This window comes from Heloderma suspectum, chromosome 2, assembly GCF_057233095.1.
Source record: "Heloderma suspectum isolate Gila_16-S chromosome 2, 16-S_ref, whole genome shotgun sequence".
Classification (NCBI taxonomy): domain Eukaryota; kingdom Metazoa; phylum Chordata; class Lepidosauria; order Squamata; family Helodermatidae; genus Heloderma; species Heloderma suspectum.
Genome location: NC_139459.1, coordinates 20,721,498 through 20,746,707, shown reverse-complemented (window position 1 = coordinate 20,746,707; position 25,210 = coordinate 20,721,498). Strand labels below are relative to the sequence as shown.

The 25,210-nt window shown below is 45.6% G+C and overlaps 1 protein-coding gene across 11 annotated transcripts in view; it reads left to right on the top strand.

The window, feature by feature from the left end:
* Positions 1–25,210, top strand: part of CCDC68 (coiled-coil domain containing 68) — a 56,560-nt gene that overhangs the window by 22,767 nt on the left and 8,583 nt on the right. For 5 of the 11 annotated variants that reach the window (XM_084832938.1, XM_084832940.1, XM_084832939.1 and 2 more), the window contains 6 exons: positions 3,001–3,090; positions 6,224–6,361; positions 9,349–9,474; positions 10,644–10,772; positions 15,322–15,404; positions 17,764–19,127. In XM_084832938.1, coding sequence (XP_084689064.1) covers positions 3,001–3,090; positions 6,224–6,361; positions 9,349–9,474; positions 10,644–10,772; positions 15,322–15,404; positions 17,764–18,136 — 939 coding nt within the window. In that variant the 3' untranslated portion in view covers positions 18,137–19,127. Of the gene's footprint in view, positions 1–3,000; positions 3,091–6,223; positions 6,362–9,348; positions 9,475–10,643; positions 10,773–15,321; positions 15,405–17,763; positions 19,128–21,705; positions 21,790–23,191; positions 23,269–23,453; positions 23,521–25,210 lie in introns of those variants that run through there. The other 6 variants (XM_084832942.1, XM_084832944.1, XM_084832943.1 and 3 more) reach the window with 3 other exon arrangements.

The following is a 25,210-nucleotide window of genomic DNA, read 5'->3' as shown; positions in this document are numbered from 1 at the left end:
TGACATGATCTTTGTTTTTTTAATGTTGAGTTTCAAACCAGCTTTTGCACTCTCCTCTTTCACCCTCAACAAGAGGCTCTTGAGATCCTCTTCGCTTTCTGCCATTAGGGTGGTATCGTCTGCATATCGGAGGTTGTTGATAATTCTCCCGGCAATCTTAATTCCGACCTGTGATTCATCCAACCCGGCATTTCTCATGATGTACTCTGCATATAAGTTAAATAAGCAGGGTGACAATATGCAGCCTTGTCGTACTCCTTTCCCAATTTTGAACCACTCGGTTGTTCCATGTCTGGTTCTTACTGTTGCTTCTTGACCCTCGTACAGGTTTCTCAGGAGACGGGTAAGGTGGTCTGGTACTCCCATCACTTTCAGAATTTGCCACAGTTTGTTGTGATCCACACAATCAAAGGCTTTAGCGTAGTCAATGAAGCAGAAATAGACATTTTTCTGGAATTATCTTGCTTTCTCCATGATGCAGCGGATGTTGGCGATTTGATCTCTAGTTCCTCTGCCTCTTCGAAATCCAGCTTGTACTTCCGGTAGTTCTCGGTTCGCATACTGCTGAAGCCTAGCTTGTAGGATTTTGAGCATCACCTTGCTGGCATGTGAAATGAGCGCAATTGTGCGGTAGTTTGAACACTCTTTGGCGTTTCCCTTCTTTGGAATTGGAATGTAAACTGACCTTTTCCAGTCTTGTGGCCACTGTTGAGTGTTCCAGATTTGTTGGCATATTGAATGCAGCACTTTAACAGCATCATCTTTTAGGATTTTAAATAGCTCGGCTGGAATACTGTCATCTCCGCTAGCTTTGTTGTTACTAATGCTTCCTAAGGCCCACTTGACTTCACTCTCGAGGATGTCCGGCTCAAGTTCAGTGACCGCACTATCATGGCTATCAAGGACATTCAGATCTTTCCTGTATAGTTCTTCTGTGTATTCTTGCCACCTCTTCTTAATCTCATCTGCTTCTGTTAGGTCCCTGCCTTCTTTGTCCTTGATCATGCCCGTCTTTGCACAAAACGTTCCCTTGAGATCTCCAATTTTCTTGAAGAGATCTCTAGTCTTTCCCATTCTGTTGTTTTCCTCGATTTCTTTGCATTGTTCATTTAAGAAGGCCTTCTTGTCTCTCCTTGCTATTCTCTGGAACTCTGCATTCAGTTGGCTATATCTTCCCCTTTCTCCCTTGCTTTTCGCTTCCCTTCTTTCCTCAGCTACTTGGAAAGCCTCATCAGACAGCCACTTGGCTTTCTTGCATTTCTTTTTCTTTGGGACGGATTTTGTTGCTGCCTCCTGAACAATGTTACGGACCTCCGTCCATAGTTCCTCAGGCACTCTGTCTATCAGGTCTAATCCCTGAAATCTATTCCTCACCTCCACTGTATATTCAGAAGGGATATGACTGAGGTCATACCTGAACGGTTTAGTGGTTTTCCCGACGTTCTTCAATTTAAGCCGAAATTTTGCAAGAAGCAGCTCATGATCTGAGCCACAGTCAGCTCCAGGTCTTGTTTTGACTGACTGTATGGAGCTTCTCCATCTTTGGCTGCAAAGGACATAATCAATCTGATTTCGATATTGACCATCTGGTGACGTCCATGTGTAGAGTCGCCTCTTGTGCTGTTGGAAAAGAGTGTTTGCTATGATCAGCATGTTCTCTTGGCAAAACTCGATTAGCTTTTGTCCTGCTTCATTTTGTACACCAAGGCCATGCCTGCCTGTTATCCCAGTGATTTCTTGACTTCCTACTTTAGCATTCCAATCCCCTATGATGAAGAGGACATCTTTTTTTGGTGTTAGTTCTAGAAGGTGTTGTAGGTCTTCATAGAACCGCTCAACCTCAGCTTCTTCGGCCTCAGTGGTTGGGGCATAGACTTGAATTACTGTGATGTTGAATGGTTTGCCTTGGATTCGTACTGAGATCATTCTATCATTTTTAAGATTGTACCCCAGTACTGCTTTTCCCACCCTTTTGTTGACTATGAGTGCTACTCCATTTCTTCTAAGGGATTCTTGCCCACAATAGTAGATATGATGGTCACCTGAATTAAATTCGCCCATGCCTGTCCATTTTAGTTCGCTGATTCCCAAGATGTCGATGTTCAATCTTGCCATCTCATGTTTGACCACCTCCAGCTTACCTTGATTCATTGATCTGACATTCCAGGTTCCTAAACAATATTGTTCTTTACAGCATCGGATTTTCTTTTCACCGCCAGACACATCCACAGCTGAGTGTCCTTTCGGGTTTGGCCCAGCCGCTTCACTCTTTCTGGCGCTACTTGGAAATACCCTCTGCTCTTCCCCAGTAGCATATTGGACACCTTCCGACCTGAGGGGCTCATCTTCCGGCGTCATATCTTTTAGCCTTGTGATACGTTCCATGGGGTTTTCTTGGCAAGAATACTGGAGTGGGTTGCCATTTCCTTCTCCAGTGGACCACATTTTGTCAGAACTCTCCGCCATGACCTGTCCGTCTTGGGTGGCCCTGCACGGCATAGCTTATGGCTTCACTGAGTTACGCAAGCCCCTTCGCCACAACAAGGCAGTGATCCATGAAGGGGAATTGTTGAGTGTACATGGTGATAAACCTTAGGTTTTCATTTTGTTGTGTCATGTGTAAAAGGTCTAATATATGACAGAATCCTGCTTAGCTCAAGCAGAAATAATTTAAAGAGCAATGTCAAAGTGTTGACTCTGCAGTGCATCTGTCTTTAGTGGATAAAATTTGTGGCTCATTCACCAAGTTAACAACGTATGAATTAGTTATCTAGCGAAATGCATAGAATGCAAGAAATCTGAAATCCATTTTCAGTATACCTTGAAATTATAAAAAAAAAATATATAGGTGGAAATTGAAATTGCCAAAAAAAGTATAGCCACATTTATATGACATATGGTATTTGGTGAAACCTTCATTTGAATTGCATTTGTATAACTGGCTTAGATTTCCAAGAACAGAATATCATGGATATGTTTATTTTTCCTTTCCTCTGGCAGATTAGATCCACCCTAGCAAAAGTTCAGCCTCTGCTGTGTAAAAGTGACTTGAGTCATGGGGTTCCAAATTGCATGCCACTGGATTCAAAGGTATGGACAGTTTTTTTGTGCTGAAAATATGTATTATAATGGCCAAGCTGTATCTGTCATGCATTACTGTAAGACATCCTTCCCTAACCTGGTGCCTACCAGTTGAGTTGGACTGCAACTCCCATCATTCCCAGCCAGCATGGGAGGCTGCTGTAAGGTAACCAATAGCAAAATTATGGTCTCACCTGTAGCTTTCTAAAAGCAGTAGCTAAGAGCAGGAGCAGTAACTAAGTACTGTCCATGATTCAAGCGCTGCCTTGAATTATGCATGTTTTGTTGTGCTGGTGAAACAGCAGGACTCACCATTTGCTCTGCAAAGCAGGCTGTAGGGTCACGTTGCTTGCTAACTAGAGGTTTGCAGCCCTGTCTGTACATGGGGAGAGTTCAGTTTTCTTAAAGAACGTTAAGGAACTATGCTTGGCTTTTAGCTGTCTAATGCCACCAATTTGCAAACCTCGGCAGAAAGAGTTTGCTGCCTGATGCAGTGTTCCAAGAGCTAATTAATCTTGTAGGCAGAGAATATTGTCCCAAAGGAATCAAAAGCTGTTATTTATCAGGTCTGTTGTGCTAATGCTTTCAAAATATGAAGCCCTGAGGAGCTGAGCAAATAGAACATGATAGTTTGCTGCCACAGGCTGAGAGAGGAAAAATGATGTTTTGGCTTGGAATCTTAAACACTCTAGGGTCTCCATTCAATGTGGGGGTGAAGATGGGGCTGGAGCCTTTGGCTTGCAGAATCCATCTGGGTCACTCAGATGACACCTGTCTGCCAGCAGCTGCTTGTAACATTGCCGCCATGTGAGGAACTGAGGGAGCTGCTGCATATACTAGGTCAGATTGTTTGTCTGTCTAGTCTAGGGGTAGGGAACCTTCCCCCGCCCCCAGGACTGCATTTCCTTGGGAACAACCTTTCGGGGGCTGTTTGCCAGTGGTGGGCACAGCCAGTGGTGACTGAGGACAGAGTCAGCCCACACTCTTTTCTTTCTCTTTCTCCCCCACCCCCACATCCATCCACTCACATGCAAATCAATCCATTTGCACACACCTCCATTAGTCCATCATCCATTCATTCTCTCTTTCTCTTTCTCTTTTTCTCTTTCTCCCTCTCTCTCTCTCTCTCTCTCTCTCCCTCCCCCTCTCTCTTCCCCACCCCCATCACACACACACACACACACACACACACACACACACTTCTAGTGCTCCAGCCTAGCAGGCAAAGGTGCTCTGTGCTACGATCAACTTTAATTCGACAAAAGTGTGTGAGGGGAGGGGAAGGAGGAATTAGAGGAAGATAAAACCTCTCTCAGAGCTCCAGCTCTTGGAAGATATTCTCACGATTGCCAAATTCACAGAAGGTTGAATACTGAAAGATAATGATGTCTGCCTTAGCATCTTAGCTGTTCAACGTCTGACAGGGGTCAGTTAGAGAATAAAATGGATTGATTGAGTGTGTGTGTTTGTGTGTGTGTGTGTGAGAGAGAGAGAGAGAGAGACCTGGTTCACATGATCGAGCCATGGTGGCTTGTTAACCCCACCATGCATGCCTAATTTTCCTCATTACCCTTGCTGGTGCAGCTTGTTGTGTCGTCCGAACCTTGTTTCAGGGGGCAGCAACCCTTGAATAACCTATGGGCTATTGTTGGGTTATTTGAGGGTGTGTCGTCCCCCCCGCCCCGCAAACAAGCCACCCAGGTTTGGACAACAAAGGAAGCCACGCCAGTGGGGGTACTTAGGGAAATCCGGCCAGCATAGGACCGGCACGCACAGCGGGGGAATAAGCCACCATGGTTTATTTCCTTCGCTGCAATCAAGGGAAAGGGAAGGAGAGCGGGAGAGAGAACAGTCAATTCTGTTAGAAAGGACGGAATAATAAATGCTGTTGTTTATGGGGATTAGATCACAGGTTTTTCTTTAAAAAACAACTCAGAGGCGTGTTGTCGATTGGAGCAATCTAAAGAATGTTATTGCTGGCACAACATCTGAACTGGAACTTCATGGGCAGAAAATCAACTGGTTTATTTAGAAGGGGGTCTTTCTATCTTGCTCTGCATCCATGCTGGCTCCGTGAGGTTGGGTGGGGGGTGAGGTTGAGAAGTCAAGTGAGCTGCTAGAGGAGGAGGGGAAGGAGGGACAGGGATCACTGGAGAAAACTCTGGTATGGCCAAGGAGGGGGGTGTAACCAAAGAGGAGGTGGGGCTGAGGAGCAGAGGCCACAGGACAGATGAGAAGGAACTGTGGCCAGATCCATCCCCCATGCTGGCTGTCCCTCATCCCTGATCTAGCCTGTTGTTGGGTTATTTGAGGGTCATTTCCCCCTCCAACAAGCCATGCTGCCTGGGTTTGGACAACACAACAAGGCACGCCCAGGTGGGTGATTAGGCAAATGGTGCTCAGCATGCACCATGGTTTAAACAAGCCACCATGGCTTGTTTAACAGTGATTGTGTGAATTGGCCCATTGTCTACCCTGGCTGCTAGCAGATCTCCAGGGTATTATGCAGAAGACCCCACTACCTTACCCTTTTAACTGGAGATAGATACCACAGATCAAACCTGGGACATTCTACATGCAAAGCATGTGCTCTGCCACTTTGCTATGATCTCCCCCCGTGTTGACTGGGTTTGCAAACACAATTCTCCCCACTCAATTATTTTGCCTGAATTTTGAGGTTTTGAAAGACCTCATTTTGTTTCTATTGGTGCATTAGGAATCAGCCATTCGTCCATTCTTCAAATTCCATATGTTGTTCAGACCATAGCACATATGCCATTTTGCCACAGTTCTCAGTTCACTCCCCCCCCCCCCCGCCTTTACAGGTTACCAATGCACTCAAACCATACATGCTCAGTGATTAAATTGCAGCATGGAAAGTAATTGTGATGTGATTGCGCAGTTGCATCAAGATTCCATTTGGGTGTGTGCTAATTTAACAAATCTACAGATGTGCTAATGTGCATCTGTAACCTGTAAGAATAAAAAGACGTGAGCTGAAAACCAAAGCAAACTGCACGTGTTCTAATTCTCAGATCAATTCACCAGAAGACAGGTGGAGTGAAAGATGGGGCAGAGTGAGTCCATAGAACAACAACAGAATGAGGTGAATCAGTTAATGTTTAATGTGATTTCATATTAGCCACATTTCCAAGAACCTGGATTGGGACCCGATGAAGAGGCCCTGACTTCTAGCTACAAGGAGACAATGGAAAAGATAAAACAGGCAGAAGAAGAACTGTCACGGCTGAACAAAGAAAATGAAAGGTTAAAGATCAAGGTTTGTCCATGTGTCTGCAGTGTAGAAGAAGTATTTCTGTATTTTTAGCTACACAGAATATCCATTTGTATTTCAGATTAATTCTGCAAAAAAAAATTTGACTCCTAGTTGATTTTGGAACCAGCCTAGAACACGCAAATAGCTGAAGGTAAAATTGTACCCATACTTTACCACTCCTTTTTGCAGCTGGGGAGCTCTCATGGTTGAATGCTCTTCCATATAAAAAAGCTTCCTGCATATAAGAAAGTAAGCACTGGGAAGAAGAGCTGTGGGCTAATCTTCTGCTTCTTATATTCGTTTTGTGTATGCTGGGATATCTCTCTTTGTCATGGGGAAGGATTCAATCGTGTGATTTCCCCCTCTTGCCGTCTGCAGTGGTACAATCCAGGGAAAGTGTTAGTGAGTACCTCATCTGCTGTTGGTGTAAAGTAGGCGTGAGTCTGAAGTATGGAAGGTTCTACAGTCGTATGAGCTGACAAAGTGGAGCATTTGCTTGAACCTTTATATTAAAGCAAAATATTAGGGTGGAGTTTAATGTACATGTTTGTGACATATTAGACCAGCCCGCCCCAACCTAGTGCCCTCTTGAAGTGTTGGACTACAGCTCCCATAATCCCCAGTCAACATGGCCGTTGGCCACTTCTGGTCTCAGAGTAAGGAGTATAAGCACTTTGCGGTTGCTAGGCAACAGCTAGAGGCAATTCCACAAGTGCCTCATTTATTTCCTGTTGGCCAAGATCAAACGGGGGCGGTTTGTAGGGGAGGGGTGAGCTCAGACCAGCATTGGACAGAAGGTAGATCACAGATGTTTTGTCTTTCAGCTCCCAGAAGCCCTTGCTAGCATGGTCAGCCATGCTGGGAGTTGAAGTCCAAAAGATCTGGAGATCTAATACTGGGGGCGGGGATTTAAATCTCCCATCCCAAATGATAGAGGTCTTTTCCTGTCCTACCTAAACCTCTCAGTTAGCCTGCAGAATTGTTTGCACAGATAGTGTGAGTTGGCTAATATGTATATGATTCATTTCTGAATATTAAACTACTATATTGCAACCAAACATACCTGATGCATTTTTGAGTCAACTCTCAAGGGCAGTCTGCATGCACGCACGCACGCACTCCCAGGCACGGTGCACATACATGGGAGCATGTACGTGCCGTCGTTAGGATTATGTTAAAAGGGCGTTTCAGTCATTCCAAGTATGTATGTATGGACTCTCCATCCCTGGACTCTCTTCCTCTCTGGCTGCCACCTTGTGGTGGCAGTCGATGATTACAACAGATGTAGGCTGCAGCTGCTAATAATACCTGAATGCTATGGAGAGATGGCAAAGCATGATGGTGTTAGCACCCTAAATATCAGTATTTTCTGAATGTCTTAATAGTGCTTCTTTTCCCTTGAAATTAAAATTGCTTAATAATTGGTGAACTCCCCCCTTAGTTTGATCCAGAATTAGGCTCAGCAAATGGAGCTATTTCACAAAAAGAAAAAGAAAGAAAAATAAACTTGGTTTGTTCTGAGCTTAAGAACATAAGAAGAGCCATGCTGGATAGGACAAGGGTCCATCTCCTCCAGCATCCAGTTCACTGAAAGGCCAACCAGCTGCCTGTGGGAAGCCCACAAGTAGGTCATGTGTACAACAGCATCCTCCCGCCCATGTTCCCCAGCAACTGGTGTATGTAGACATACCGCCTCTGATACTGGAAGTGGCATATAGCCACCAGGACTAGTAGCTATTGATAGACTTCTCCAGGAATTTGTCTAACACCTTTTTAAAGCCATCCAAATTGGTGGCCATCACCACATGTAGGGGCAGTGAATTCCACAAGAAGTACTTCCTTTTCTCTGTCCTGAACCTCCCACCAATCGGCTCCACTGGATGACCTCGGGATCCAGTATTATGAGAGAGGGCTCCATGCACCCCCTAACAATTTAGACCCAATCTATCTGCCTCTTCCCATTTGTCTGATCATGATTTTTAGGAACCAGTTCCTCCTGCATTCACACTACAATGGTATGCAGAGAGATGTTTCCAATTATCAATAAAGACCCTGTCCTAAACCAAACTTAACAAGGAAACAAAATATGATTAAAGAAATGTATAGGTATAAAGGTATAACCGTGATAAAACAATTTTAATAAAGTGACTAGTGTAGTATGCAGGGTATAATTTTAAAAATTGAATGATGCAACATATAAAATTGTACAGAAACAAGAAATTAGCAGTCCAGCATGTTACGCATAGTGACAGTACTGGTTTCCCAATTAACTTTACTAATACAAATGCCATACAATAGGCTATACTAATACAGTTCGTCCTAACCCAAACACATTTCGACCATTAAGGTCTTCATCAGTGGGAGAAAAAGTTCATTGGGAAACCAGTATTGTCACTATGTGTAACATGTCGGACTGTTAATTTCTTGTTTCTGTACAATTTTATATGTTGCATCATTCAATTTTTAGAATTATACCTTGTATACTACACTAGTCACTTTATTAAAGTTGTTTTATTGCAGTTGTATCTTTCTTTCTTTATTTATTTATTTATTTATTTATTTATTTATTTCTATACTACCCAATAGCCGACGCTGTCTGGGTGGTTCACAAAAATTAAAACCAAAAAGCACACAGTAAAACAATATATGTTTTATATATGGTATATCTTTATACCTATAAGTTTCCTTAAATCTATTTTGTTTCCTCATGCAGAGAGATGTTTTCACTGCTTTTCTGAGGCTTATTGAACACTTTTTCTTGAAATATTCTCCAGAGTCTTAGTAAGTTTTGGAAATGCAGAAAGCCATTTTTGTTGTTTTTGCTTAACCTGATGTGCTATCTGGCCATGGTTTGACTATTATGTTTTTGCTCCCCTTTCCTTCTAATATACCCATTTTACACGTGTATCTACCTGATTTAAATTGCTTTCACCCGCCTTGAAAAAAAATTAAATAAGCAATCCTTGCCCATCACCTTGGGCCTTTTCCAGCTGGAAGCGTCGAGAGCAGCAGGGGCAGAGAGTGTGAAACACGTATCGTGCAAACTGCAGGAGGATTTTGACAAGCGCTCTGAGGATCTCAAGGAACGGCAAGAAGGGACCGTACATATAATGAAGGTATATGACTTTGAAGGGAGAGTCCCATATGGAAGTCTCGGATCAACAACAACTCCTGGCTACTTTGAATGGCTGGTAGAAGATGCAGCCCCACCTATAGGGATGCTTGAGGATTTCGTGTGGTCTGCATTTTGAACTGAACCAATCTGATATACACCTTTCTGAGGCAGAAAGCCATTGCCCTGCTGGCTGTGCTCTGTCAGTGGTGGGGCCAAAAATGGGGAGGTTTAGGTGGGGTGTCAGGGGTGGCCAAGGATCCATGGGGTGCCAAGTTTCTCTCATCCTCTTGCCCGCAAGCCGAGCCAAAAATGACACCAGTTTATTTTATTTTTATCTATTTCATTTCTATACCGCCCAATAGCCGAAGCTCTCTGGGTGGTTCACAGAAATTAAAACCACAAAGCGCAGCAAAAAACCAATATTATAATTATTAATTTCATTTATATCCCACCTTTCTTCTGTCAAGGAACCCAAGGTGGCTACCTGTGGTTTTCAGGTGGCCTCCCCTCCAAGCACCGACCATACCCGAATTTACTTAGCTTCAGCAAAGTAGCTGTCTCATGTGCCTTAGACCATGCCTGGCACCTGCATGGTCTGAAGGCACATGATATAATATCTCTCTCTCTCTCACACACACACACACATGATATAATATATCTCATAAATATGTACAACCAGAATAAAATGTAGCAGCAATGCAGATTTCAAATACAGATTTAAAACACCAGAGCTAAAAGATTGAAACAAAAAAATAAAAAGGTCTTCACCTGGTGCCAGAAGGAATACAATGTAAGTGCCAGATGAACCTCTCTAGGGAGCTCATTCCACGGCTGGGGTGCCACAGCAGAAAAGGCCCTCTTCTTGGTAGCCACCCGCCTCAATCCCTTTGGCAGGGGCTCATGGAGAAGGACCACTGAGGATGATCTTAGCATCTGGGCAGGCACATATGGGAGGAGGAAATCCTTCAGTTTGAGAGTTGGTGTAGTAGCTTCCTTCCTATTGCAGGCAATGGGGTGGGGTGGGGGAAGAAAATCCACCCACCTCCTGTCCTGGCAGATGGAAGCCACAGGGCTTAGGAAGTGGTAGTTCCTCCACCACAGAACCCCCCCCCCCTTTACACACACACACACCACATTAGTGAGCATTTTGCTGTTCTCCTCCTATCACAGGCTTGCAAGCTTGAGCAAGAACAAACATTAAAACAAAGCACCAAGAATCTCAGCCAGCTGAATGTGCAACTGCTTGAAAAGTATGGCCAGATCGAAGAACTGGAGAAACGAGTACAAAGGATGGAAGAGGTGAGGTTGGAGGGTCTGTTTCATCAGCCACCTGTGCTTGCAACCCATTCTGCAGAAACACGGGGTGGGGGAAGACACACACAGCAAAACATGTCATTGGCTGCCGAAGCTTCTTAATATTCTTAGTTTTCATCCTTCAACGCCCCACTCAAATAAAAAAAAAAACCAAAAACAAATTAAAGGATGAAATCACAGAAGCTAAAGGAACATAGCTGCCTTGTACTGAGTCAGGCCATGGGTCCATCTAGCCCAGTATTGTCGACGCTGCCTGGCAGCAGCTCTCCAGGGTTTGAGGCAGGAGTTTTTCCAGCCCTACCTGGAGATGCTGGGGATCGAACCTGGAACCTTCTGCGTGCAAAGCACATTCGCTACCACTGAGCTATGGCCCCCTCCTAAAGGAGGGTTTAAATTACAGTTCCAGGGGTTAGAGCAGCCTTTCTCAAGTTGGTGACCTCCAGATATGTCAGACTACAACTCCCATCATGCTGGCTGGGAGTGATGGGACCTGTAGTTTGATGCCAGGCTGGGTTAGAGGGCGAGGCTCCAATGTTATGTTATCTTTGACTGCTGAATGCTCACATCCATAAATAGAATCAGTCAGGAGTATGCAAGGAATGGCTGCAGGGTGAGGCCTTTCCCTCTGCTGAGACTGCAGGATTTCCCTTTGAGTGTGTGAAGCTGCCATATGCTGAGTCAGCCCGTTGGCCCATCTAGCACAGCATCCTTTACACCACCTGGCAGCAGTTCCCCAAGGTATTTCACTTCATTTCATTTATTATATTTCTGTACAGCCCCATAGCCAAAGCTCTCTAGGCAGTTCACAAAAAGTAAAAACCATTAAAAGACATTATATGAAATATAAAAATGATTCACATAATGACATAAAACAAATAACACACAACAACATATATCTAAAACAATTTAAGACAATCAGCCAGAGACAATCAAGAGACTCATTATACTCTGCCAAATGCCTGAGAGAAGAGGGCAGTTTTAATCTGGTGCTGGAAAGATGACAATGTTGGCACCAGGCGGGCCTCGTCAGGGAGATTATTCCATAACTAGGGAGCCACCACTGAAAAGGCCCTCTCCCTTGTTGCCACCCTCTGAGCCTTCCTCAGAGGAGGCTTCCAGAGGAGGGCCTTAGATTCAGAGTATCAAGCTTTCGTAGTCCTTCCTAGCCTTGCTACTGGAGGTCTTTTTTACCAGAAGTGCTAGGACTGAACCTGGGGCCTTCTACAAGGAAAGCATGTGCTCCTGCAAAGCAGTGCTGAGGTGGCTTCTAGAGCTCAGCATCGTTTAGGCTCTTGGGTGATCCCATACTACTGACTCCCATGGCTCCTTTCTATTGTTGGCCTATGAGTTGGACCACCAACCCTACACAACTTGCAGTCCACCAAACTGAACACTACTCACTGGCCATGCTCTGTGGCTTCCCAGGCACTTGATGAGTTCCCAGTTTTGTAGGAAGGCAGCAAAGGCTGGATGTTTATCAAGCTCCTGGTGAGTCGTCCTCTGTGGCTGGTGAACTAGGTTTGGTTGGGTGGGTCTCCAATTGTGCAAGCCTAGGTTAGACTCATCACCCACCAGAGAACTCTCTGATAGGCCTTATCACTTGGATGGTTGTGCACTCCTTGGAACAAAGTTCTGCAAATGGGAAGGTTTACTGCAAGAAGAATAAACTACACAAATTGGGCAAATCCAGGTTGTTGTGACCAAATCCTGTTTAAATGAATAGGATGTAATTTAGTCAAGATTAAATTTCAATCCACTGCTTTCAGAGGAGGTGAAAAAATGTAACTAAATGAATATAACAAAACCCCAACACCCCTTCTTCTAAGGAAAGCAGTTCTGGGAGGGGGAGACTTGCAGCAAAGAAGCAGAGGAGGATGTGCTTAACTCACATCACACCCACAACTTTACAGCTGCAGTGCCCCCTCCTTTCTAAACTGATTTCTTCTCCATGAGGTTCTAGATCAGGGGTGGGCAATTTGTGGCCCTCCAGTTTTGGCCTACAACTCCAATCAGCTCTAGCTTGCATCACCGATGGTGAAGGATCATGGTAGTTGTAGGCCAAAACATCTGGAAGGCTGCAAGTTGCCCTCCCCTGTTCTTGATATATGTTTTCCTTTATCTGCAAGTGGCTATGCACTAAAAAAACACAACTGTATATTAATGTTGCACATTACTTGCATATTATTGTTGGCTTAATTGCACACATCAGGTTGGACATCCAGATGCTGGGATATATGTGTGTGTGCTATTTGAACCTGATACTTATTCCCAGACTGGCTGCCTGTTGAGGATATTTATCAGCAGCGATGGATATATGTTTTTCACACTTGAAACAGAAAATTGTTGTTATTTGCAGGTTCTCTACATGTGGAAGGATTCTTGCATGATAGGGATGTCTATTGCCAGGAAATCCAGCCCTTCGGGGGCTTGTCAGAGTTCCCCGGCACACCTGACTCGGCTCACATTTGTGGGCTGAGCATGTTAGTTTTTCCCAAAATCAGGGAACTTTTCCTGTTTTTTAAAAATTTGCACAAATAGATATTTGTGCAAACTGTGGCCGAAATTTGAGCAAATCATGCCAATTGTAGGTGCAGTTTGCACAAATCTCTATTTGTGGAAATAAAAAATGCGGAAAATCCGCTAGCTGGCCCGACTCACTGCGAACTGAGTCAGGCCAGCTGGCGGAAGATGGGCAGTCCGGGGGCCGAGCCAATGAAAGCTTGTCGAGCTCCCCCCCACAACTGAATTCCTCTGACATCCCTATGCAAGTACACTAAGGGCACGATCCTGTGGGGATAGTCAGCCGCCTCCGAATTCGGAGGCACCAGACTATCCAATGCAGGGCAGGCGGACCGTGGAGGGGATCTTCTCCTCTGTGTTCCAGCCTCCCTGCATTTGCAGCTAGATGGCCGATTTCAGCTGTCTAGCCGGGGTGCCTCGGAACAGGGGTAGGGACGCCGGACGGCACGTAGGAAGCATCATAACAATGCTTCTGCCATCCTCTCCCCGCCCACAGGAATGCCCGTTTCCCCCTGTTCTGCGCTGATGTTACAAGTGCGGAGCCAGGGACGAACCACACCGCCTACAAGGAGGAGGGGGCAGGGAGGTGGTTTTCTGGGAACCAGCCTCAAGAGCACTGGCTCCAAGCTCGGTTCCCAGAAAATGAAACATCCTATGGCTGTAATGCTGCATGAGAGGTGAGACGGAGAATCTATTTTCTGATGTGGTGTAGATAGGAACCTTCTGATTTTCAAAACGTTCTTATTATTCCATTCGTAAACAGTAGACGGAAGCCAGTTCATGACAGCTTTGAAGCAGTTTGCGTACAAACGCCTACAATTGTCATTGTTCTTTGTCATTGTTCAAGCACACTGGCAGACTCTTTTGCCGAACCTTTCCAAGCATTCCTGTCTGATTCACAAGTGCTAGCAGTGAACAAACACCACCTTCTTTGTAGTAAATAGTGATTAGCAACAAGAAGTTGTAGCAGTGAACATATCACTTAAAGATCCAAGCATCCCCATCTGTTCTGTTATTAACTTGGAAGCCAAAGGGATCACATTCTAATAACAGAATCTCAGCCAAGGAGTCAGATTGAGAAACCTTTTAAATGTGAAACAATTAAATGTGTGTTGCTTTGCTGTAGCCCTGACACAGCTACACTCCTGAGAACTGCAATCCCATTTTTCCTTTTGAGCATTCTCATCCACAGGGTAGATCCAGTAAGAAACCTTGTACTGAAGCCCTGTCTTGGTAATCTCTGGGAAGGCACGGATTGGGAGAATTGCAGTGAACTTCCAAAATTAGGAATTTTCATGAGTGACACAGCCAGAGGATTATGAGAACTGCGATCTTTTTACATCCCACAGCTATTCCAGAACATTGATCTGATTCACATGATCACTGTGGCTTAAACAAACCACAGTGGCTTGTTTAAGCTGCAGTGTGTGCCAGGCACCATTTGCCTAATTACCTGCCCAGATGCAGCTTGCTGTGTCATCTGAACCCAGGTGGCATGGCTTGTTTAAGGAAGAAACAACTCTCACATAACCCATGGCCAGTTGTTGCTACAGCGATTGTGTGAACCGGGTGAATCAGTCTTTCAAATGGTTCCATATCTTAACAGGGCAAGATGAAATCAAAGTACTTCAGAAAACCAGAGTGTGTGTTTGTCTGTGTATGAATTGGGGGGGGGGGGAGGAGAGAGAGAGAGAGAGAGAGAGTATGAATGAATGAATGAATGAATGAATGAATGAATGAATGAATGAATGAACAGGGCATGAATCTCTATGTCCCAGGGTCAGTTCAGCCCTCAGGTTGAAAATAGTTTCCCACCTCTGAGCTCGAGACATAGAGATGAGGAACCATGCCCTTTGTTCCTGGCTCAATCCAAAAAACAGAGCTGTAAGTATACCAAACAAAAATTGGAGTCACGAAAGCTTTGCCATTCTTCCTTTCTTGGAAACTCTGACAGTTTTTTTATTCCTCAAAAATGGGCACAGAGTGTGATTCTTGTGACTTTGCTATTCCCTAGGAGAGGAAAACGTTGAACGAAAAGAAACGGTCTTTAAAAGAGAAGCTGCACCAGATGATGTCAAATGCAGAAAATACTCAAAGGTTTGCAGAAATGGCAGACAGCTTTAAAAGAAACACAGTAGAATTTAATGGGTATTTGTCAGCTTTTAAATGGGAAAGGACAGTACAGTCTTCTTACTAGTAAAGAGCAGAGCTCTTTATACTTTAAGGGTTGGATCCAGATTTAGTCATACTTAGAGTAGACCAACTGAAATCATTTGGACTTAAGATAGTCATGATGGACTTAAGTCCCACTGATTTTAATGGTTCTAGTCTAAGTATAATGAAGTCTGTTATAGTCCAAACTCTCAATCTTATACATGGTGTAAGACATGCAATTTAGCCTCCCTCTTCTTTTTTTTAAGTTTGGTCTATAACATTTCCAGTAGGGTGTTCAGTCATGATCTAATTTTAATTTTAAAATGCTAATTAAATAATGGTGCCTGTTGCCTCTGAGGCAAGCCACTGCCTGTTTCCTAAGCTGGTTGCCTAAGGGCTGGTGTACAAACACATTCCAAACACAAAGTATGGTGGAATGTAGTAGAATGTAGCAGTGAATGTTCAGTTCACATACACTCTGCCTATATGTGCCCCACATAGTGTGTGCCTGTAGAATCACTACACGATTTGTCTCCCACAGAAAGGAAGGATGGGTTCCACAGATGGGATGCATTTTTGTGTACAGATACCACATGTGATTTGGGAATGTACGTGCTCATCTCTATGTTTGCTCCTGCACTGCACTGCATTAGAGCCAATATGCCTCAGGCTTGTGTGAGCTTTTTCTTAGAGCCATCTTCACATTCAGAATAATTACATGGTACAGTGTTGTTGGGACTGTACCAGTTCAGACTCCAAATTGGGGGACTGCAGAAAGGACTGAAAATAGAGCATCAGCACATCACAGGATTGAGTCTTCCTCCCAGTTGTTTTGAGGTGGGTGGGGTGGTTAGCACAATGAATATTTTGGGTTGGATCCAGACTTAGTCAGAATAGACCTATTGAAATCAATAAGACCTAACTGAGTGATGACTAACCTAAATCCCATTGATTTCAGCAGGTCTGCTCTTAAGTCTAGATCCAACCCGTTAATTAATTAATTTTTACAAAAGGGAAGCATTTAAACATACAATCTGCAGTGGTGCAGTCCATGACATCCCCTAATTATTCTGAATGTGTGGGGTGACTCTCACCTTTGATCACCTGGAGACAGGTGAGTGATCAATGGCTACTGTAGAACTGGGGCTTCCCATTTGATTTAGTGTTGATCTTGGTCAGCTTGATGCTGCTTGAACTACTGACAAAAGGGCAAAAAACACAAGGGCCATCAATGGCTGAATGAAGAACTGTTGCAGAGTATTTCTTCACTTAGGCTGTGAGAGCAACTGTATAGATTCTACCCCACAAAAGATCTCCACTCGAAACACATTTAATTCCTGAATAAACCACTGATGGGCTTCTGTGGCTTTTGTTTGTTGGCTGGTGTTCCTCGGTGCTGCAGTGCCAGCAATTCTGTGTGTGTTTCCAATGCCATTTGGCTTACACTTAAGCCCCCCCGCCCAAGCACGCCCACGCAAATGCTTAGCAGCAAAGGGAGATGAAACTCAAGCCAGGTTCCTTCATTACTCAGAGAAAATGCACACCTTCGACCCGCCTTCCCCAACCTGGTGCCCTCCAGATGTGTTCAACTGGAACTCCCACCAGCATGGACAATAGCTCTGCTGGCTGGGGCTGATGGGAGTTGTAGTCCAACAACCCTGTTGCCTGGGGCTGATGGGAGTTGCAGCCCAGAGGCCATGCTGGCTGGGAATGATGGGAGTTGCTGTCCAACACATCTGGAAGGCACCGGGTTGGACAAAGCTGCCTGAGACCCAAAGCAGGCATTGCGGTGGGATGGGTTCCTGCCACAATTCCATGGTATCGTCTAGTGAAAGAGCAGCCGTGGCCTGGTATCACACTCCGCATTTCCCACAATTGAAGCAGCAGCTGATGAAGTGGGGCAGGGAACTGCTGAGCATGACGTGGCCACCTCATCTGTCTGGATGTTGCCGAGCAGACTGGGACCTCTGGTGGCTGTGCATCCCCAGGAACGCCTTGTTAGGGCCTCAGTTCTTGCTAAATAGCAGTCGTACCATCTGCGGGGTGCTTTCGCCAGCTTGCTTCCCTATGCCAAAGGTTCAGTGAGACAGGGGCCGCCAACAGTATCAGGCAAACTGTGCTCTTGGGCAGGTCCTGTTCACAGGAAAAGGTCCCAGCTCATGGTCCCTGTGGCTAGTAAGATGGGCCCAGTCATCCCTAACGTTCATGCCGATTGTTTTGTCCCAGGTCACCTGCAGCTTTCCGTCCTGAACCGCTTTGCCAGGGTCTCAGTGTGCTCACTTTTCATTTTTGTCTCTACCAGCTGTGTAATTGTTCAGACAGAGATTTCCACACTTCAAGAGCAAATTAGCCACTTGGATCACGTCATCCATTCCCAGCATCAAAACCTACGTGGTGTGATACACCAGGTTAGAGTCATCTGTTCCTATATACTAATAGCAAAGCTGTTCTCAGAGCATGGGGTCCTTCCTTCCGCAGCCAAAATGGCACCATCCAAGCACAAGAGGGAGGCATCAGCAAGCTTGAGCAGAAGCACAAACAAAAATGTGCTGCCCCATCCCCAAGGGGAGAAAAAAATCCTTGGGCATGGGGAATCCCCCCAAAACATTCCATTAAGGCCTGAGCATGCTCGCTGTCCATGGAATGCTGACTGTTTCGGAGTTGGAGGAGAATGAAAAATCAGGGTGGATGGAATGGAATGGAGTATCCTAGAAAAGGACATGGCTGGCTTTAACCCAGAACAGGAGCACTGCAGACTGCAACATCTTCTTGCAGGTTTCATTTGTTTGATTGATCAGAGACTGACACTTATTCCTGGAGGATTTTCTGCTAATTCTCCCTATTTGCTTTGATAAGATTTGCCAAAGTCATTTCACTCCAGATTTTTAAAAAAATTGTTTGGCACATGAGCAATTCCATCTGTGCGGTGCAATCCTGCACATTTTTTATTTAGAAGTAAGCTTCACTGCGTTCAATGAGGTTGCATAAGACTGCAGTCTTAATTTTGTAGTCCATCATCATGAACCCAGTTTAGAATTTATTCTTCAATCTTTTGGGGGGAAATTGTTGGCTGTAGCTACTTATTTTGGTTATATTAGGTCTGCTATTGTACTATGTAATATTGTTTTGCTTGAAACACAATTATTTAAGGGCGTTTGGCAAGAAAGATGACTGCAAAATGAGTGACTGTACAAAAGGGGGAGAAGTTAGCAGAGATAACAAGGATACCATTGCTAAAGGAAGAAGTAAAAATTCAAGGAATGGAGTTGCAAAACAAAGAGAATATTAGGCATATTAGGTATCACACTACTAGCAGGATCAATATATATAGCCAGTTCAATAATATACTTATCAAAAATGGCAAAAGTATCTTTAAATAACTCAAATCAGATCATTTGAGTTATTTAAAGATATTTTCCTTAGTATATTATTGAATTGGCTATATATGATTAACCCTGCTAATGCATTAACCTTCTGAAACTTCCACTTTTGTGTGTGTCTGCTTTGCAAAGTGGATCAGCACACTGCCATCTTGGGTATGATTCACCTCGGTTTGGCCGATAGCAAAGCCACAGCCAACTTACCATCATTATATTTATACCCCGCCTTTCCCCCAGTACTGGGACACAAGGCAGCTTACAAAAATTAAAACATATACAATTAAAACATATGAAAATATACAAAAGTTAAAATATAAATTAAACAACAATACAATTAAAATTATATTAAAACATGAGACTTTCAGATTTACACAGGGAGAGAAACCCATTTTTCTTTCTTGTTTTAAGTTCAACTCTCTGTTATCTTCTCTGTTTTAATTTTAATAATGGTTTCCGTTTGAAGAGGCTTCTCAGCGCGGCTTATGGCACAATTTAAACTCACTTTTTTTTAAAGCTGCAAGTTAAAAGCACAGCAAGCAGCAAGAGTAGCACAGAGCAGAATTTAAAATCATGAGATCAAAAAGACTTGGGGAAATAAAAAAGAGTTTCATGTGGTCCTGAAAACCCATCAGACTTGGCACTAGGAGAAGATCTCTGAGGAAAGAATTCTACACATGGGTGGGGGGGTTGATGAGAGGAACCATCTGGAGTGCTGGTGTTGACATCTGGATAAGGTCCTCTGAGGCAGATATCAATGGCCATGCTAGCTCAGGGTGATGGAAGTTGTAGTCCGACACATCTGGACGGTGCCAGGTTGGTGAGGGGTGCCTTAAGGTACCATAAAGTATGTACCAGTGTGGTGTAGTGGCAAGAGTGTTGGACTAGGAGCTGGGAGATCCGGGTTCTAGTCCCCACTCGGCCATGGAAGCTCACTGGGTGACTTTGGGCCAGTCACAGACTCTCAGCCCAACCCACCTCACAGGGTTGTTGTTGTGAGGATAAGATGGAGAGGAGGAGGATAATGTAAGCCGCCTTGGGTTCCTTGCGAGAGGAAGAAAGGCGGGGTATAAATGCAATAAATAAATAAATAAATAAAATGTGGGTCCGAAACCTTATTAATATACCTCTTCGTTATGCCTCGGTCAGAATCAAAGTATGCCAGAATGGTTATACAAAATAAGAAAGCTAGAGTGCAATCCTATCGATTGCGCCCCCGCTGCTTGGAAGCCTCTGAACTCAGAGGCTTCCAAGATTCCTGTGCCCTTTTGGGCTGAAGCCAGCAGGGCAGGAGGAGCAGTGGAGGCAATCACCTCCCCATCCTCCATCTGTGCTGATTTTCACTAGACAGGCGTTTCAGCCCGTCTAGCTAGGGCACTTCAGAGGGGGAGGGAAGGAGGCTGGAGGAGGCTCCGGATATCTTGTAATCTGGCCTCTTCAGTCTCCTCTCCTCCTTTCCCACTGGAATGCCCCCTTTCCCCCTCCTCCTCAGTAGCTTTTCCAACCTCGGAGTGCAGTCGGCGCGGTTCTTTCCACACTGGCTGCGAGGGGTCGGGTGCAGGAGTCAGATCTCCGATTCCCCCTTCCAGGGTTGGAACGCTGTCTCTGACTTTGGAAGGGTTTTTCCGAGCACTCCCGTGGTCCCTGGGGCTCTCTCCCAGGGACCATAGGATTAGGTAGAGCTGCTATGAAAACCTGAATTGGCTAGTTTGGCTGAGCACTGGTTTTGAGAGGTCAACTTTTTTGAATAAACATGCAAAAAATTAAGAAGAAGAAGTACGCATCCCAGTCTATACTAGCTATTCTGAGAAAGGGGAAACACTTGTACACCTCTACAAGGGAATAGAATAATTTAGGGAGCGATCCTGTGGCCGCTAGACAGTGGCTAGATGGCTATTGGATATGCTGTTTTCCGGGAACCGACCTCGGAGCCCGCGCTCCGAGGTTGGTTCCCAGAAAACTGACCTTCCCCCACTTCCGCGCTGCCTTGGAGGCAGTGCGGAACAGCCCCAGCCTCTGTGCTCGCAAGAGGAGCATGGAGGGGTCAAAAAGGGGTGTGGCTGGGGGCGTTCTGGGATGGGGAGAGTGTAGCTGTGTGTACGACACATCCTATGTGTCGCACAGCAGCTTCCTTCCCCGCGCTGTGCTCCTGCGGCTTGACAGCCTCAATCAGCTGTCTAGCCAAAAAAGCAGGGCGGGGAAGCATGGAGGGCATGATCCCCTCCGTGCTTCTCCAGGCCTGCTTAGGATAGGCGGTCACCTCCGAGTTCGGAGGCGGCCGCCTATCTTGATAGGATTGTGCCCTTAGTGAAGCATGTGTGGGAAAAGGGTGAGCTAAATGACCTGCAAAAAAAAAAATGTTTTGGCTGTCAAGTGACGAGAGAGCCTAGAAAAGTTTTTTTTTAAAGTCGCAAATAGCTAAAGATGTTTCCTAACTCAGCACTGTTTACTAGAAAGGCCTTACTTAAATGGAGCCAGATGGCTTTTGAGGGCTGGTGGGTACTAGAATGCACCCTCTCTGTTCAGGGAAGGCCTGGTGATAAACATTTTGAATTTAGCCAGTGAAGTCTGACTTTTGCAGCTGGCTGACAGGAGAGGATCTGTTAATGCTGGGGAAAACGGATGCTGCCTGACACACTTGCTCCGTCTTTCTGGGTGCTTGCTTGCTTTCGGTTGCTCAGCACAACATACATCTCCAGGTGCTCTCCTCACAAGAAAGCGGATAATGTAAAACCCTACCACAAGAGCTGCCTTCCACTGAGGGACCTGAGGAGCCATGACGCAACCTCCTAGTTTCATGAATGCGGTTTCACAAAACCACATCTAGCAAGTTTTGTTACTAATTTTATTTCTCCAAATGGTTTTAGATGGAAGAATTGAATAATGAACTAAAACATCAAGATGAAAGAATAGAAAGCCTGAAAGAAAAGATTGAGCTACTCCAAGCAAAGGTAAAGGGATGTTGAGCTAAGGGCTGGATACGCCTGATCTCATCTGATCTCGGAAGCTAAGCAGGGTCAGCCCTGGTTAGTACTTGGGTGGGAATCAGGCTTCGTGCATTGAGCAGGGGTTGGACTCGATGGGCTTGTAGGCCCCTTCCAACCCTATGATTCTATAACTGTCTAGAGGAAGTGTGCTGGCAGGGGCTGCGCCATGGCTGGAGAGACCATAGGATTCCTTGTATCCCAGCCCCACCCCTCCCCACCCCATGGAACTCCAACTTTCCCCTCCTTCGGAGGCCTCATTTGCAACCCTGGGAAGCAGCCGGTGCTGTTCTTCCTGCAGTACCTGTGGGGTGGGGATCTGTAGGGATTGGGCCCAGCACCTCTACATATGTGTCCCAAGAAGACATGGAACTGATTCTGAGTCAGACGGGGAATTGGAGTTGGAAGGCCTCGTCAAAGTGCCCTGGTTGCGGGAGCAGGAGGCCAGTGAAAATAACAGTGACAGGAGGAAGCCCAGCTGTTGGCTAATCATTTGGGGTTTTATTCTTTTCTCTTGTTGTTTGCCACTCTGAAATTTTTGATGTGGAGTGGTATATAAATATTGTAAATAAATAAAATAAAATAATCATTTGGAGGGCAGCCAGGCTGGGCCCTCTGAACACATGGGAATGCAGACTCCTGACAAAGAGGAGGAGGAAGTGGTAGGAATAAGGGACCCAAGAGTCAGGCATCAGATAAAGAGGGAGGAGCAACACGGGGTCACAGGGCTTTCGAAGAGGCTTGCAACTAGGGAGGCAACCTCACGGAAAGACCCAGCTTGAGGCCGGGACTTGGTAATCCCTCCAGGTTGGGAAGGGGAGTCCATAGTAGCCAGGGGCAGTTTTGTAGCAACTCTTTTTCATGGTGCCATAACTCAGGTGACTTCCTGAAGTCAACATAATCCTGTATTATGCACTGACTTTTAGAGAAGCCTGTCCTTAATGGCCCCTTCATGGATCGCTGCGAATGAGAATACTGTCTGTCACCTGAGGCAAGGCCCGTTTGCTTGTAGTTGGCATAATAAAAGTAATTGGCTGGGAATAGGAGTCCACAGCTTGACTGCAAAGGAGGCCGGGGGCCAGGTGTCTGACAGGATCGGATTCTGGATTCTATGGGGCACTCCTCCAGGACCATAGGATTTCTCTCTCCAAGACCCCATTATCGAACTGTACATTTTCTAAATTCAGCATTTGTCCTTGTCACACTATGCAAGGACACCTCTGTTTTTCAAAACTTTTCATTTAGTTCAAAATGTTCAGTATCGTACAAACCATCTAGATAAATAAGGCAGGTGAGGGCACTTACCTGACTTCCATTATTATTTGGTGCTCAAATGAAACAAACTTGCGCATTTTTCCTAAACTTGCAGAACAAAGAACTGAAGTACAAATTGGAGTTCTACTCTGGCCAGTCAAAAACAAAGGCCTCCAAAGCTGTTTCAGCAAAGTAAGACTTACCTTCTTCTGTGTTTTGTGGTGATCCAGCAACTTACATGTTAAGAATTGTTAATATATATCCTTTGATATGTGATCTGTTTCAATTCCTCTGCCCCCTCTCCCTGCTGCCAAAAAACGTTGAGCCACTGCTGCCAGAGGGCCCAAGTTAGGGTGACTATGTGTTCTCTTTTACAGAGGGCAGTCCTTTATTTGAAGGTGTCCTCTATTGGAAGGGCTGTCCTGACCAATTCCAGTTCAAAGGTAATGACCCATAAGAGCTGTTGCCCATCTACAATAGGGCTGTGCACAGCCCCCCTGACCCACTTTGTAGGTCGATTTGGAGGTCCCGAATCGGCCCCAACCCTCCTTGGCCTGCTCTGGAGCTGGGGCAACCTGCTTTGGGCTCCAGAGCTGAAGCAAGATCTGGAGACCCAAAGCAGACCCCTCCGCCACTGCGTGAGCCCCCCCAACCAGCAGCACCACAAAAGACTCCCCTCCCCCCACTCCTTACCTGGACCAGTCGGGAGCATGCGCAGCCATCAGTCTCTGCAAGGGTGTTATCTTTTTTTTTTTTAAATGGCGAGTCCTCTTACTGGAAGAAGAAGAGTTGCCATTTTCTTTCAAAATGGCAGCTCCCTCCAAGATGGTGATAGCTGCATGTGCTCTTCAAGTACTTGAAAGGTGGTCACAGAGAGGAAGGGCAGGATCTCTTCTCAATCAGCCCGGAGTGCAGGACACGGAATACTGGGCTCAAGTTAACAGGAAGCCAGATTCCGGCTGGACATCAGGAGAAACTTCCTGACTGTTAGAGCAATACGACAATGGAACCAACGACCTAGGGAGGTGGTGGGCTCTCCCACACTGGAGGCCTTCAAGATGAGGCTGGACAGCCCTCTGTCAGGGATGCTTTGACTTGGATTCCTGCACTGAGCAGAGGGTTGGACTCGATGGTCTTATAGGCCCCTTCCAACCCTACTATTCTTTGATTCTATGCTCCCCAGGGGTCCAGGTAAGGAGTGGGGGGCTCGCACGGTGGCTGTCTGGATCAGCCTGAAGCACTTTGAAGTGATCCAACCTGTTTTGGAGCACTTTGGCCTGATCCTGACCCACTCTGGATTTCTGGACAATGTATTTTCTCTTTTTTTGGTGATTCAGAAGTGGCCACCCTAGACCACGCGGTGGCAGGCGGTGTGTGGGAGGAATGGTAGCAAGGCCCAGTTGGTGCCGGGGGAGTCCATCAGTGGTGCTAAGCCAAGGGCCATCTCATACCTGATGCCGGCCCTGCTCCATAGGCTCTTGGTGAGGATCCCCTTGCATTTGGGAGGGGACGGATTGTACAATGCAAGAATGAAAATGCCTTGCATTCTATATTCTCTACCCCAACCAACAGCCGAAGTATTAAGGAAAGAATGCACAGCCCTGAACACCAAAGCGTGTTTTTTCATGATGAGGTGGCAGGACCTTAAAAAAGCAAGTGAAACATTTATTTGCTGTCACAGTCCAAAGCCAGACAGGCTGTTCCTTTTTGGGGGCAGTCCATCGCAGATATCTTCTTGTATGCCGTTAAGAGGCCATGGTGCACACTGTCATTTTGATTGGCCTTCGCCAGCAAACAGAGGAAGGCTGTTTTCAGGAAATGCCATTTGACTAAGATAGACTCACCCAAGTAAAGCACGCAGCCTGCAAGCTGTCATTCAAATCCCCTGAACTCTGCTTTTGTTTCAAAAGGACAGCTTAAAACGGAGATGACAAATATGTTCCCCAGGCCCACCAGCTGGATGGCCGTTACATGCGAAATTCATCGCAGCCTTGTGGCTCATGGTGGGGTTTCCGTGTGGGCCCCCACTGCTGAGGAAGAAGCCAGCCGTATAAGTTGCTAGTTAATCTGGGCCTCCACCACATGGATTGTATGTGGCCCGTCCTTCTGTCTGCCTAATACAGAGCATGTGGGA